Below are 16,302 nucleotides of genomic sequence, written 5' to 3'. Positions count from 1 at the left end.
ATAAACAGTATATGGTGCACACACAATACTGTGTATTGCTTGATTCAGTTTTAGGTATCTCTTTTATACCTCTCGTTCAAGGTCTCGGTCTTGAGTGTGTAGACACGGTCAATATGCGAGATGTGGAACAGTGGCTCATCACTGGATGGGTCAGCCGGCATCTTCACCAGAACTTCATTCAGAAACAGGGGCTAGAGATTAACAAGGTGATGGATAGTTAGTGACATACGCAGAGGGGGGAAAAAGATAATGAAATAGTTTACACAGTAAAGTAGTGAATTAATTGAATCCATATACAGCATATACTATGTATAAGAGATTTCTATTAGAAAACAGAAATTCCTTCCTACTTCTCCACAAAAATCCCTTTTGATTTGCTTAAAAACAAAGAAAAAAAGCCCTACATTTCTACCTCATACCGGAAAAAAAATGAAATGAGAATGTGCACGCTGGTGTTTACATTCGTTTGATGCCACACAAAACACATCAACGACAAAGAGGGAATCTTACTGGTTCCGTGCTCACCGTCTTATACATCTTGAGCTGGATGTTGGTCTTGGGACTGAAGAGCTTGTCTGACCCCGATGGAGAGGAGGAGGAAAAGGGTTTGGCGCTGTGCGTGAGGAGGAGGAAGTCGTTGAAGAGGAAGGCCCACAGCTCCTTGCTGCTCTTATTCTTTTGCAGCCGGCCGCTGTGGAGCAACTTACGAGGCCCGAGACAGTTGGTCAGTGAGTTGAAGACCAGGTGCTGCAGAAAGTGAAGGAAGGAGAGGGACAGTTGGGCAGGGATAGTTAAGCTAAAAAAAAAAGAAAAAAAATATACTGATTAAAACTTCATCTCTGTATACACTGATGAGCCAAAACATTATAACCACTCACAGGTGAACCGAATAACGTTGATCATCTCCAAACAAGGGCACATATCAAGGTCTGGGTGGATTAGATGGTAAGAGAACAATCAGTTCTCATAGTCAACATGTTGGATGCAGGAGAAATGGGCAGGAGTAAAGACCTGAGTGACTTTGACAATGGCCAAATTGTAATGGCCAGATGACTGGGTCAGAACATCTCTGAAACAGCAAGGCTTGTGGGGTGCTCCTGGTCAGCAGCGGTGAGTACCTACCGACAGTGGTCCGAGGAAAAACCACAAACCGGTGACAGGGTGTTGAGCGCCCAAGGCTCACTGACGCGAGAAGGCAGCAAAGGCTATCCTATCTGGTCCGAACTGACAGAAAGTCTACTGTGGCACAAGTCACAGAAAATTTTAATGATGGTTATGGGAGGAATGTGTCATAACAAACAGTGCATCGCACCCTGCTGCGTATGGGGTTGTGTAGCCGGAGACCGGTCACAGTGCCCATGATGACCCCTGTCCACCATCAACAGTGCCTACAATGGGCATACGAGTGTTTGAACTGGACCTTGGAGCAGTGGAAGAAGGTTGCCTGGTCCAATGAGTCCCGTTTTCTTTTAGATCATGAGGATGGCCGTGTACGTGTACGCCGTTTACCTGGGGAAGTGATGGCACCAGGATGCACTGTGGGAAGATAACGAGCCGATAGTGGGAGTGTGATGCTCTGGGAAATGTTCTGCTGGGAAACCCTGGGTCCAGCCATTCATGTGGATGTCAATTTGACACATGCCGCCTACCTAAACATCATTGCAGACCAGGTACATCCCTTCATGGTAATGGTATTCTCTGATGGCAGTGGCCTCTTTCAGCAGAATAATGCACCCTGCCACACTAAACACATTGTTCAGGAATGGTTTGAGGAACATGATGATGTGTTCAAGGTGTTGCCTTGGCCTCAGTTCTCCAGATCTCAATCAGATTGGGCATCTGTGGGATGTGCTAGATCGACAAGTCCGATCCAAAACAGCTCCACCTCGCAACTTACAGGACTTGAAGGAATTGATGCTAATGTTTAGTTGCCAGATACCACAGGACACTTTCAGGGGTCTTGTAGAGTCCATGCCTTGGCGGGTCGGTGCTGTTTTGGCGGTACACGGAGGACCAACAGCATATTAGGCAAGTGAACATAATGTTTCGGCTTATCAGTGTATATACATGTACCTCTATGAGCCCTTCACATTGGATATGTGTCTGTATCCATTCCAGCCTGTCCGAGTTCTCCTTTTCCCTCACGCCCTCGTTGACCTGGGAGCATAGCTCCTCTGCCCGCTCCAGGGCCTCCCTCAGGGGGCCGCGGTCCGTGTGGCCCTCAGGTGTATGCTCCAGGATCTGAAAAAGGGAGGGGAGATAGAGTGAGAGGAGAAAGGGTGGAAAATCTCTGTTTGCAATCATAAAATCAATGTAAGAAACCAGGCGGGCTTTGTTTTTGAAATAATTAGCCTATGGCACTTGGAGACACAGTAGTCGAGCAATTACGTCTGCCAGTTCTTGGGTCACATGTATGCTGGTGCTGGACTGAATCCGCCTATTTTTTTTCTCCTCCTATTTCTCCCCAAGCCCTCCCATTGTCCCAATTAAAAAAAAACCCCTCAGGATGATTGGATTACTCACTCACTAAAAGAAAAATTTTACTATCAAGCAACCAGTTTTTATGTATAGAGCACGATGATGCACTTACCAGTTGAGACTCTGAGAACAGATGCATTTAAATCAACGAAAAAAAGAGTCCTTGTTATTTCTTTACAAGAGTATTTGTGTATTAGTGTGTACTTGTTAACATGTGTAAAAAGTGAAAACCCCACTTACATTCTTTATAAGCAGAGGATAGCGTGTGATCCTCTGCATGGGCTTAAGGAGAAAGCTGGACAAGGGCATTCCTTTGCACCGGTAGTTAGTGGCTATCTTCTGCTCATATAGGAAGAGACAAATAGAGAGAGAGAGGGGGGGGGGGAGGAGTAAACCACCAGCATAAAACTTATCTACTAGTTTTCATTTTGCATTGCCTAACTGACCTGCACAATAAAGGCTTTGAATCCACACAGGGAGGTAATGACAGGGATATAGAGAGGGATCCCTGTGCAGAATAGTCTTCCTCATGATTCAGTCAGTACCTTGAGGAAATCCTTAAAGTCAGGCTGGTTGTCAGTCTTGCTCTGGACCAGGGCAGCAGCGTTGAGCTGGCAGGAGCAGAAGCGGATGTAGGGCTGCATGTGGGCTAGCTCCGCGGCCAATAGGTCACCTATCAGCTGGACCGGCATGTTATCTCCACCGGTCTTTTTACGCACACGCAAGGCCCTGGGACACACGAGAGTTTTGGTTTTAGACGCAAAGCAGACACATACATTCACACAGACACTGTTCCCCATCCTCTTATCTTATAGCAGTTGCCCACGTGTCAGTCACAAACATGCCAAAAACATGCTGACCAGAAAAGCCAGGGTAGAAAATGGATTTTGGAAACCACTTGGTCCCTTTAATGCCAAATAATATAACATTTGCTCCTCTGGTGGTGTTTACAGATTATATTATGACAGAAATCAACCTTGGCAGTCTCTTCAAGGAGGGGGGGGGGGTGTTACGGAAAACAAGATTTTTCTAGTACTGGGATGGATTTTCTGTAAGCGAGGAGTACGGTTTTCTGGCACTCGCAGCACTTAATTAACATCTCTGTTTAACCAGTTTTGTTTTGTTTTTTTACATGAGAAAATAGCATCATTTGAACAAGACATTCAGAATTGCCCCTTAAGGTGATGTCACACTGGGGACAATCAACCAGATTTTGCATGGGGCCACCCGTGATGAGAGCAAGGTACCTTCTGATTAAACAGCTAGCATTTCTGTCAAGAGGGAGGGTGGGGCCAGAAATACTCCCAGCCAATCAGAGTAGCGACTCATAAATAATGCTGTTATTGTGGTAGTGCCCCCCCCCCGCAAACAACCTGTTTTATTGGAGATGAGTGTGGGGCACTGGAAACCAAAAGTCTTTTGTTGAAGCCAAACTTTAGTGGAAAAAAATTTCAAAGATGTGTTGCATGGACATACAGTAGTTATATCGATTTGTAAAATAGTAGGAACCCCCCCCCCCAAAAAAGCCCATATTATGCTTTTTGGGTTTCCCTCCTTTCCTTTAGTATGTTATATAGCTGGGAGGTGTGTGTAAAATGTCTGCAGAGTTACAAAGCCCAAAGTCCATGCCAAAGGGAGTCATTCTGTCCGACATGAAACATCACTCCTGAACTGCCTGAAACGCCTCATTTGTAGTTCAGCTTTTTCTTCGGTTACTTATTACATCACTATGTAACACAATTTCATAATGCCCGCCTACTGGCATGTTTGGCCCACCCTAAAACAAAGCTAGGCAGACCAGAGGTGGGGTGCCTCTTACAAAGATTGATAGAGCGGAAGCCGGTGCCGCGCAAAGGTATGTATCCCCTGATCGGAAGTGTACCCCTGGCTGCAGCATGGGTCATAGCGTCAAAAGTAAAGGTCAGATTGCTTCGACCCTGGTACCAGCAGAAAACACTGAACATTTTTGATGTATAACATGTCCATTTTTTTGTTTTGTTTTTTTTGTTTAAAAACATGAGCATGAGGTGCTGCACACAGCTTGTACAGCTGTAACTGGGTGCCTTTTGACCATAAAAAAACATTCAAATGTTTGTAAGTAGGCCACTAAAATGAATACATTAAACTGGGAAATACCATAATATGGGCCCCTGAGGAAAATTTGTGATATTGGGCTATACAAATAAAAGTGACTTGACTTGACTCTAAGGAATACCTTATCTTGATATAGATATATATTTTCCCCCCTTTGGGTGCAGTTTCTCCCTTCAGCCACTAAGAGCCAGTATAGAGTAAAATCGAAGATTGGGGGGTGCTTGCTCACGTTCAAATGAACCAGGACAATAAACGCCTGTTCATTCTGTTCTAGACCTGTTCTAGACTTGTTCGCCCATTTTGTTCTAGACTGTTCTAGACAGTCATTCATTATTGTTTCTTATATTTCCAATACACGTAATAAAGTATTTTCAAGAAGTCCAATAGACCAAAAGCATTAAACGGAATGATCAACGTGGTGTGTCGTGCCTACTTGAGCAGTTTGGTGTTACACATGATCAGCTCCTTCCAGTTAACAAATATCACTCCCATCTCAGCCTCTGTTAGACGGCCTGACTCTGACATGGGCTTGTGGAAGACCTGAGAGACACCCAGGCAGAGACAGAGAGAAATGACAAAATGTGCATTATAAAACAATGCTGGAACTTTGAAAGCCAAGATAAGAGTTGGTGATTTGTGAGTAGGCACACAAACACACACACAACAAACACAAAATGTGTGTGTGTGTGTGTGTGTGTGTGTGTCTGTGTGTGTGTGTGTGTGTGTGTGTGTGGGGGGGGGGGTTCTACCTCCAGCACCAGTTCCAGGTCATCCAGGTAGATCTCTTCAGTCTGGATGAGCTCATGGATATAACCCTGCCTCTTCCTCTCCTGGGGCGTCATCGTGTCTAAGGTCATTAGATCAGCACACCCTATTGTGCACAAGCATGCATGAACCCACTCGTGCATATTTATAATTATGTATGCAAGCACACACACACACACACACACACACACGCACGCACGCACACACACGTACGCACGCACGCACGCACGCACGCACGCACGCACGCACGCACGCACGCACGCACGCACGCACACACACACACACACACAGCACACACACACACACACACACACACACCAGGTGCAAATACACATACATGCACATAATTGTAGGTGCATAGCAAACACATGCAAGTATGTGAGCTTTTTCCCTTGAAAATCTGTGTGTGTAGGTCGGGGCAGATAGGGGATCTGGAAAGCCATGTTATGAATATGAATCTTTACAGTCACAGTCAGTATTGCATAAATCATGTTAAAATCTCTTTATTAACAGCTCTGTGATATTTTATGTACATCTTATGCACAGACCAGAGAGAGGCACATTGAATTGCAGTACATGAACTTACAGAGCATGTCAGGCAATGCTATCGCTAATACTAATACCTGGTAGCTAATGCTGCTGCCAAGAACAATGGATTGAAAAGAAGTAAGCACTTTTGATGGTGCAGCACACACTCCGGATGATTGCATAGGTGCGGATGAGAGAACCTGCCAAAGCCTGAAGGGAAAATGAAGTGGAAGACCTGGAGGGCAACGGACCACCCTCGGCTGAATGTCCGTGTCTTTTTGAGGTTCCAGCTGTTTTAAACTTGGGGGTGAGTTTCGGCAGGTGTGGCATTATGTTTTGCGATCTACCTTTATGCATTGGTATGCTATCTGCTGCTTTTACTTTTGCTGGTGATATTCCACTTCAATTCTACATGTGTCTCATCATTAATCAAACGACTTGAAAACAATCCTGTGTAGAAGTGTGCGTCAGAACCGAATTAAATTATAAAAATCATAATCATTATAATTCAGGCAAACAGCAACGTAACAGAGTGAATCATCAGCTAAAATCTTTACATTGGTCCATCGCAGCAATGTTTCATGTTGTTAGTGCAAGAATGACAAACCCAGTTAAAAATGTCTTAAAGCTTTGACTTAGAAAACTAAATGACTTCAGCAGTCCGGGTGCTAGTTCACATTAGAATAAAAGGGTTAGTCTGTAACTGAACTGTTAAGACTGCATTTTAATTCATCCTAAGCAAAACTAAATATCACATGCCTCTGACACTAAAGCAAAGGGATAAAGGCTTAAACCCATATCATGTCCAGCTGCCTCTGGTTAATATGTTAATAAGTTAGTTCAGGAAAATAACATGGCCACAGAAAGGTTAAAGAGGAGAGACTGATCGGGCATTCACATCTATTACTTCTAAATATCCGTAAGCAACAGGAAGTCAGTCATTTCCAATGCCCGCTAGCGACATGTGGAGACGTCATCGGCAAACGCGACAAACAGTGACGGGGCGACACCACGTGAGGAGACGAGGGAAAGATGAAAAAGGCTCAAAATTATGCAAATGTGCTATGATGCGTAGGCGTGGCTACTTAAGCAAACAACTCACTAGGGAGCTTGTCCGTGGGCTCCACATGAAACGGATACACAATGCACAACATTAGTTCCTATATGGTGTTTTATAATGAAAAATGATGGTGGATAAAGGCAACAGATAAAAAAGAATAATAAAAAAAACACTGAAAAGGATGTAAAGAAAATTAAGGCTGGGGCATCCGTGTAGAGTAGCGGTTTATTCTGTTGCCTACCAACATGGGGATCGGCAGTTCGAATCCCCATGTTACCTCCGGTTTGGTCGGGCGTCCCTACAGTATCTGTGGGTGGGGGAGCCGGATGTGTGTATGTGTCCTGGTCGCTGCACTAACGCCTCCTCTGGTTGGTCGGGGCACCTGTTCGGGGGGGAGGGGGAACTGGGGGGAATATCGTGATCCTCCCACGTGCTACGTCCCCCTGGTGAAACGTCTCACTGTCAGCTGAAAAGAAGCAGCTGGCGACTCCACGTGTATCGGAGGAGGCATGTGGTAGTCTACAGCCCTCCCCGGATCCGCAGATGGGGTGGAGCAGTGACTGGGATGGCTCGGAAGAGTGGAGTAATTGGCCGGGTACAATTGAGGAGAAAAAAGGGGAAAAAATCCGAAAAAAAAAGAAAATTAAGGATGGACCAATATCACTTTTTCATTGCCGATAACGATTGTGAATATAAATCTTTGAGTAACGGCTGATACCGAGTACCGATTCAATCGATTATTTTTGCTGAATTGTGCAGGTTTACACCATGAGTTTGGGGTCAATGGGCAAAATTATTGAGATAGAATTGGGTTTTTTTCCCACCATTAATTAAATACAAGGTTCATTATACCAAAAATGCATCATCAAGTGCATCCCTAATGAAAACGTATTGATGTTTAACCACCCAGCTAGCTAGCTGGCTGGTTGGATAGTTATGTCTTTAGCATAAAAAGCTTAGCCAACGTCAGAAAATAACATCATTGGCAATGTAAGATTGGATTTAAGCTCAGACATGTAGTAGTAAATGTAGTAATAAATGTGAACACAGGCCTAAAGGGGGATAAACAGGGAGAAATAGATGAAATACAAAGAGAAGATAGAAGGAAAGAAATGTTAAAGAAGTACTTAAAATAGGAGAAACAAAAAAACCAGAACAGGTAAGACCGGGAAAAAAAATACACTGAGGAGCCCAGAGCACCACAGTCCTGAACACGTGTGAGGCGAAAAAGCGCAGAGTAGGGCCGTTCCTGTCGGCTGCTGGGCTTCCTGATGCAACAGGGCAAACTGAGCACTGATTGGCTCAGGGAGAGGGGTGAGGAAGAGGAGGAGGGAGAGGAGGAGAAAGGAAAGCCAGCATTACTGTCCTACGGAGGAAACAAACAAAAGATGTAGCGGAGGAATGGGAAGGGAACATCAGTGAAATGATGGAGGGATAGACGGAAGAGAGGGAAAGACAGCAGACATTAATATAGTTTTAATATGAATGTTTAAACTCAACAGGGCTGACATGCAGGTGCATTAATTGTGTAATTTTACAAATGTAAAATGTTGTTAATCATCGTTTGAGCTGGAGCATGATAACTCTGACACATTTCTCATAATGAGAAGCTGACATTGTGTGTAACTGGCTATGAGTAAAAGTCAGTACACATCTCTTGTAATTAAAATTTCATTGGGTCTGTGTTTGTAGCTTTATTGAATTTCCCTTAATTAAATAATTCAGTGTATTCACTCCAGTTAACAGATATCCACTGTTGGAAGGACACCTTGCAAGCCAAGAATACTAATTGAAACACAAACACACGCACACGCACACACGCACACACACGCACACACACGCACACACACACACACACACACGCACACACGCACACACGCACACACGCACACACACACACACACACACACACACACACACACACCTCTAGGTGGGACCGGGCCCTGAGATGTATTCAGTCCAAACATGTGCATGTAAACTAAGTGTACATGTGAGCAGAATCAAACCCAAACCAAATCATTATACAAAAACTGTATCATGTGGTGTAATATAACTAATATGCATCATGGAAAATCACAAAATACTACATTTTAAAGCCCTCCTCTATTGATCCTCTGATGTCTTTATTTTCCCAATGTTCAATCTCTAAGCTCAGCCTGAACGTTGTGTAGATTTCAAAAGCCTATCAGAAATGATCCCAGTCGAAATGAAATTCACATGTGCAGAATGAGAATCACAGAAAGCTGAGCCCGTTTTATTTTTTAAATTCAAAGGAATCAGTGTTTATGCATGCTCAATAATCCGGGTAATCCGGGTAACGAAATGTCCGAAAGTTGAATCAGTTCATCTGGACACAACATTCATTGACAGAAACTTTTCATCACTCATCTAAGAGACCTCTTCAGTCTCAACTGACTGCAAATTGCTGTGACCATTAACTAGAGTTACAATGGCCATGTGTACTATTTACAGAGAATTGGGGAATGGTTGTAATCACAGCATTGTAAGATGGCGGCAGATGTAATCTTAGCACCCCCCCCACCCCCCGGTTTTAGGGAAGGTTGTTCCCTCTTCACATTTGACCCCCCGTTCAAATCAGCATTCCTCCCTATCAAGGATGTGCACATCCTCATCCTTGAAAGATTTGACTCATCATCCACTGGGGCACAAACTAGGAGTCATCAGAACGCTGGACCACCAAGCTGATAAAGTCCCCACTGACTCAGTGGCCAGGGAAGGGGAGAAATCTGACATAAAACAGGCCCTGGTTAAGTGTGGTTATCCTAAATGGGCGTTTGTCAAAGCCAGGAAGATGCCCAACCAGTGCACCGGCCGATCGAAGAGAGAAGAAGGACAACAGCTGCCTAAGTGTTTACCAGTGGTGATTCCGTTATGTGGCGGGAGTGTCGGAACAGTTGAGATGCATATTTTCCAAACACCAGGTCTCAGTTGCTTTCAAACCCCAAAACACGCTGTGCCAGAAACCCCCCCCCCCCAAGGATCGGGTCCCCCGCCACAAACAGAGCAATAAAGTATACGCTGTTAAGTACTGGGAGGATTGCCGGGACTTGTACATTGGGGAAACCAAACAGACGCTGGCCAAGAGGATGGCACAACACAGAAGAGCTAACACATCAAGCCAGGACTCCTCACTCTACACCCATCTACAGGCCACTGGCCACTCTTTCAGGGATCCTTGATCGGGAGGAATGCTGGTTTGAACGGGGAGTCAAAGAGGCCATCTATGTGAAGAGGGAACAACCATCCCTGAACCGGGGGGGGGGGGGGCTAAGAGTACATCTGTCACCATCTTACAATGCTGTGATTACAACCATTCCCCAATCTTCTGTGAATAGCACACACGGGCATTGTAACTCTAGTTAATGGTCACGGTAATTTGCATACAAGACCGACCGTTGGTTTCTGTCATTATGCCACTGTATTGTTTATAAGGATGGGAAGAGGTCACTTAGATGAGTGATGAAACGTTTCTCTCTCAATAAACATTGTGTCCAGATGAACGGATTCAACTTTCTGTGATCAAAAGAATCATCTTTTTTATTCCAATTTGCAGTGTAACCCGGTGGGGTTTTTACAAGCCAAGCCTTTTGTTTTGAGATGTTTGTTAGGTAGACAGAGGGACTTTAAAGGCCTAATCCATGTTGTAACAGGCTGACAGCATTAACTGAGTTAGAAATATCCCACCACTCAGGTATTTCGTAAATGGGGCTGGCCATTCAGGGTACTCTTTAAAGCCCATTTTGATGGCAGGTGTGAGGTCGAATGCCAAAAGTTTCTACCACATGCTATTCAGTTTACTGTTAGCCAAACCACAAACAACATTAGGGATTGAGCCTTCAAAGTGCGGTGTCTTCCTGTTCAACGATTTCACCCAGTGATTGACCAAACCAGCTCCGTCTGCTTACCGTGGTTCTCACCATGCTCTGGCATGGATGAGGAATCTGCTGAACCTGTATTCAGCAAACCGAGTTCAACTGGTCAGAATAAGCAGCGACAAACCAGAATGTCCGTCAAGAAATAATTTCTTTTTCTCATTTTTTATTTTTATTTTATATGACCCATAGTAATATGTATGTAATCCCCTTGTGAAAGATGTATTTAATGATTTGGAGAAAGGTGATGTTTTTTTTAATATTCCTGCTCAAAACATTTTCCTGACAGCGGTTAAAAAAAAGAGAAACAAAATGTCCACTCACATTGCTGGCTGGGATCTGATTCTGTGGTCATCTTGACATAGTTGGTCGGCAGGAGGCCTGTGACCCCATTAGTCTCTCCTTTCCACCAATCAGGGTTGGTCTTGTCCAGGACGCTGATCAGTTGACCCTTGGAGAAGCTTAATTCATCCTGATTGGCTGCCGTGTAGTCGTACATGGCAATGACTTGACACACTGAGGAGGGTTCAGGAGCAGATTTAACGGTGAGTGAGAGAAACATGATGCCATTTTACAAATATCAATATATGATAAATATTGTAATTAAATACTACAATCTTATAAGGCTCCATCCTTCCTTATCTACAATAGAATGTGAAAACTACATTAAACACAATAATCATTACATCACACCTTCTCAGAGCAGCTGCTCATTTTGCAGCATTTCCCCTAAAATGCTGCAGTATTAAAATTGGCACTGTGTATCACGACTTTGCACTGACCCCCCCCTCCCCTCCCCCCCAGTTAGAAAATGTATTCTCCATTAGAAGAGTTTTGAAGAATGACAGATGTTACCTGGCAGAGGAGCTGGAGTGGACTTCCCGCTGGAGGGACCAAGGAGTTTAACATGGGAGGAGTGGAACCAGCCTCTCTGGCGCTTCTTACCTCGAGCCTATAGAGGAAACGAGTCGATAAAACAGAAACCTCCATTGAATACTGTTTCAATTCTTAGTTGTTCATTAAATTATTAATTGACAACCACAACACCCAATTCATGCCGGGTCGAAATCTCCTATACTGTACAAACTGCAGCCTCTCCTTGCCTCACTTAACAGTAACAGCAGGCAGAGCCTCTTGAATGTTGGCCCGATGAACAACAGCCTACGCTTCATGATGAGCTCATCCATCTACAAATTCACTTTCGAGGCAACATCTGCAATGTTCATATCTCACCTGAGTCGACTCAGCTGTCTTATTACAGAGCCTACCTATCCACTGAGACTTGGGAGAGGTTAAGCACAGCTACAGCCTCAGCACAAACCTGGACCATTGGGGCTTTATCGACTTCTCCCTGATGAATATATCAGACCACGTGCCAAATCATCATTACACCTGTAACCTCCCGTTCACCCCATTCCAGCTTTTCATTGATCTGACACTACTGTAGACACAGATATAATGACTGCAGATGCCTGGCATCTCCCACATTATCTGCCATCGCATTATGAGAGTGGACTGCATCTTCACCCTCCTGGCAAGCAGCCATATAATATACTCTGATGGTTAAAGAGATGCTTGGTTTCCTTGCTTTGTCATTTCACAAACGATCTCAATATGCTGAAACTACAATATTTTTGAAAGAATTTGCTATAGCCTTTTAAATCTTTTTCTCTGACAAAACATAGGCAGAGATGGCATGAGCTGCAGGAGATTCAGATATTCTTCGTCACCTTCTTCTTCCAAAGTGGGTAGAGGATAGAAGAAGAGCAGGACATATCGCTAGAGATTACCCATTGCTCTGGGGGGCCATTACCCTTGGACAGCATATCAGCATCTAAGGGGAAATGAATTCCTGATGGGGGCCCTGGAGACTGAAATGTAAAAGCTCTCTCCATTTAAATAAAACATTATTTCCATTAAATGAAGAGAGTGTTTGCTTTTATGGTTTAGATGACTGACCTGCAGTTCTCCCAGCCACCAGCCAGTGGAGTTCTTGGCCAGGACCACGATCAGCTGTCCTGGAGAGAAACTCAGCTGCTGCAGCGTCTGGCCCGCGGTGGCGGTGACTGCCTGTGCAATCTCTGCCGAACCAACAGAGGTCACCAAGGCTAAACTTCAAACCGAGTAAATATAAAAGAAGTGGCGACGCTTCATCTAATAGGATACAATGGAAACCACTTACAAAGTGATCACATCCGCCCAGCACGATATGATCAAAGGTCTCTTTAAGCGAAGTTAAGATTTTTTTTTTGTATGGCCAATTGTATTAATTGACATTAATTCAAATTGATATCTAATTAATATAATGTAATAAAACAGACAGCTTCTCTGTTTTAATGAATGACTGAAAGACTGTAGCCTACTGTCGGTTATTGTGTTGTAACAAATTATCAGCCACTTCAAATACTTTGTGCAGGATCAAAGAAGATTGAATCAGTTCATCTGGACACGTTTATAGTATGTTTCATCCCTCATCTAAGTGACTTCCTCAATCTCAGCTGACCGCAGGTATCCCAACCCTTATAAACAATACTGTGGCATAACAACTGAAAATAACGATCGGTTTCATATTGTAACATGCACGGATAAGTAGACACGTTGGCCCTTGGCTAACGGGTCAGACCCTTTAGTCGACTGGTTAACGTTGTCGCCTGTGGTGTGGGAGACACGGGTTTGCGTCCCGGCTGTGGCGGTTCCCGGGCTGCCCCCCTAATTCGCTGCAATATGCAAATTGCCGTGAGTATTAACTAGAGTTTCAATGGCCATGTGTGATATTCATAGAGGATTGGGGAAAGTCTGCAATCACAGCATTGTAAGATGGCAACAGATGTACTCTTAGCCCCCCCCCCTCCCCCCATGGGTTCAGGGATGGTCATTCCTTCTTCACATAGACGGCCTCTTTGACTTCCCGTTCAAACCAGCGTTCCTCCCTATCAAGGATGTGCACATCCTCATCCTTGAAAGAGTGGCCACTGGCCTGTAGATGGGTGTAGACTGCAGAGTCCTGGCCTGACTTGTTAGCTCTTCTGTGTTGTGTCATCCTCTTGGCCAGCATCTGTTTGGTTTCCCCAATGTACAAGCCACAGAATCCTCCCGGTACTTAACAGCGTACACTATATTGCTGTTTGTGCTGGGGCACCTGATCCATGGGGTGGACCAATTTCTGGCACAGCGTGTTCTGGAGTTTGAAAGCTACTGAGACACAGTGTTGAGAAAATATACATCACAACTGTTTCGACACTCCTGCCACATACAGAATCACCACTGGTTTATGCTTAGACAGCTGTTGTCCTTCTCCTCTCTTCGATCGGCTGGTGCACTGTTTGGGCATCTTCCTGGCTTTGACAAACGCCCAGTTAGGATAACCACACTTAACCAGGGCCTGTTCAATGTGGGATTTCTCCCCTTCCCCGGCTGCTGTGTCCGTGGGGACATTGTCAGCTTGGTGGTACAGCGTCTTGATGACTCCTAGTTTGTGGTTCAGTGGATGATGAGAGTCAAACCTTAAGTACTGATCAGTATGTGTTGGTTTATGGTAAACAGCAACAATCAAATTTCCCCATCACCAGTTTCAATTTCACAGTGTAAGAAGGCTAACCTCATTTTCCACATCCTCCCAGATGAACATGATGTGGTTGTCCACAGAGTTAATGTGGTCGGTGAAATGTGGAACATCCTGAGATTTAATTTTAACCCTGGTGTCATCCACAAATCTGAACCAATGGCGAGGTGGTGTCCCTGGATAGTACAGAGAGCCCTCTTTTCCACTTCCTCCATATACAAGTTGGCCACTACAGGTGAGACTGAGGAACCCATAGCACACCCATGCTTCTGCCTATAGTACTGCCAACTATATGTGAAGTATGTGGACTGAAGACAGCTTCAGGAGAAGGCACACTTGGTCAGTGTTTAGAGTGGTCCTATTGCTAAGGGTTGGGTCGTCTTGTAATTTCATATGAACTACCTCCACTGCTTCATCAACAGGAACGCACATGAAGAGAGACTTATCATAACAATGGCCTATTATTAATGAGAAGGGGCAGCGATGGTGAGAACAAATGTTTTTTGAAGGTTTTGAATCACCACAGCCACGAGAGGTTGTACAGTATACATTATACAGTAATAACGGTGCACAAATAATTTAGGCTGATATGTCCAGTAGCCGATTCACCTGACCTACAAGTCTTTGGACTGCGGGAGGAAACCGGAGGCCTGAAGGAAACCAATGCAGCCATGGGGAGGTCCGATCTCGGAAGCTAAGGAGGGTCGGGCCTGGTTAAATTGAAATGTGTACCTCAAAAACTGTTGTTTAGGTCAGGTGAATCGGCCATACTAAGTTGTCCCTAGGTATGAATGTGTGTGTGTGGGTGTGGGGGGGGGGGGCCCTGTGTGATGGCCTGGTGGCTTGTCCAGGGTGTCTCCCCGCCTACCGCCCAATGACTACTGGGATAGGCTCCAGCATCCCTGCGACCCTGAGAGCAGGATAAGCGGTTCGGATAATGGATGGATGGATGGACGTCCAGTAGCTTGCAAGATTTGCTGCGGACAACACACTCACACGCAGCCAAAAAATGCAAGTATGTCTCAGCCATTTTAAGCTATATGATGATTTCGAAGACAGGTTTTCAGAGCGGCAGCAGCGCCGTTCAGTGTCATGGGAGGAAGTGAAAAAAGAATTAAACATTTTAACATTAGATTTTCTGAACTACCATGCCTATGAAATAGTTTCTTTTTTAAATTACCATGCATGACAGACCCGAAATTATTACTTAAAGCGTGCCGTTTGATCACAGTAACTGGTACCTTTAAACGTCATTAGTATAGGAAGGATTCAGACGTCTGATCAGTATAAGTGCCTGATCAATATAACCGTGATCACTGTAAGAGGTTTCCACTGTAACAGGGCTGCGTATGTGTGTGTGTGTGTGTGTGTGTGTGTGTGTATGTGTGTGCGTACATGGGTGTGAGTTTGTGTCTTTGTCAGGTACTCACCAGGCTTCTTAGGTGGACCTCCAGACCTCGCAGTCTTAAAAAAAAATACAGTAAGAATAAAGACCACCTCTGTAATTTCTAATCTAACACAAGCCCAGTGTGCAGGTAAATGGATAACAGGTACATCTAGGATTAAGAATGATAGTGTTATCGTAGCTTTACGTCAGACTTAAATTCACCTATAAAACACAACTTCTCTTTAACGCATTACAAACGCTGACCTCCGGCTCCACAGGTCTGACGTAGTTGGAGGGAAACACGCCGGCCTGGTCCCCGATACACCCCCGCCACCACTCCCCCTCCCTCTCTGTCACCATGATGACATCCCCCTCCACAAATGTCAGGTCCCCAACCTCCGGACTCTCATAGGTGTACAGGGCCACGTACTCTGATGAGGATAAAAACAAACAAACACAGGGGAATAACCCACCCCTCACCCACTTTTTCAGCTGAACAGAGATGAATTGTAGTCCTCAAAAATATGTCGTGATT

At 44.7% G+C, this 16,302-nt stretch overlaps 1 protein-coding gene across 1 annotated transcript in view; it reads right to left on the bottom strand.

Annotated features, from left to right (window-relative positions):
• itsn2a (intersectin 2a) overlaps positions 1-16,302 on the bottom strand; it is a 42,755-nt gene that overhangs the window by 2,025 nt on the left and 24,428 nt on the right. The window contains 12 exon segments of the mRNA XM_056294294.1: positions 70-191; positions 526-747; positions 2,074-2,241; positions 2,719-2,817; positions 3,024-3,207; positions 5,006-5,112; positions 5,322-5,443; positions 11,143-11,334; positions 11,674-11,770; positions 12,778-12,899; positions 15,811-15,844; positions 16,032-16,198. Of these exon segments, the coding sequence (XP_056150269.1) occupies positions 70-191; positions 526-747; positions 2,074-2,241; positions 2,719-2,817; positions 3,024-3,207; positions 5,006-5,112; positions 5,322-5,443; positions 11,143-11,334; positions 11,674-11,770; positions 12,778-12,899; positions 15,811-15,844; positions 16,032-16,198 (1,636 nt within the window).

The sequence above is a fragment of the Lampris incognitus genome, chromosome 15 (genome assembly GCF_029633865.1).
Source record: "Lampris incognitus isolate fLamInc1 chromosome 15, fLamInc1.hap2, whole genome shotgun sequence".
In the NCBI taxonomy this organism is placed as follows: Eukaryota; Metazoa; Chordata; class Actinopteri; order Lampriformes; family Lampridae; genus Lampris; species Lampris incognitus.
This window is presented reverse-complemented; position numbering and strand designations above follow the sequence as displayed.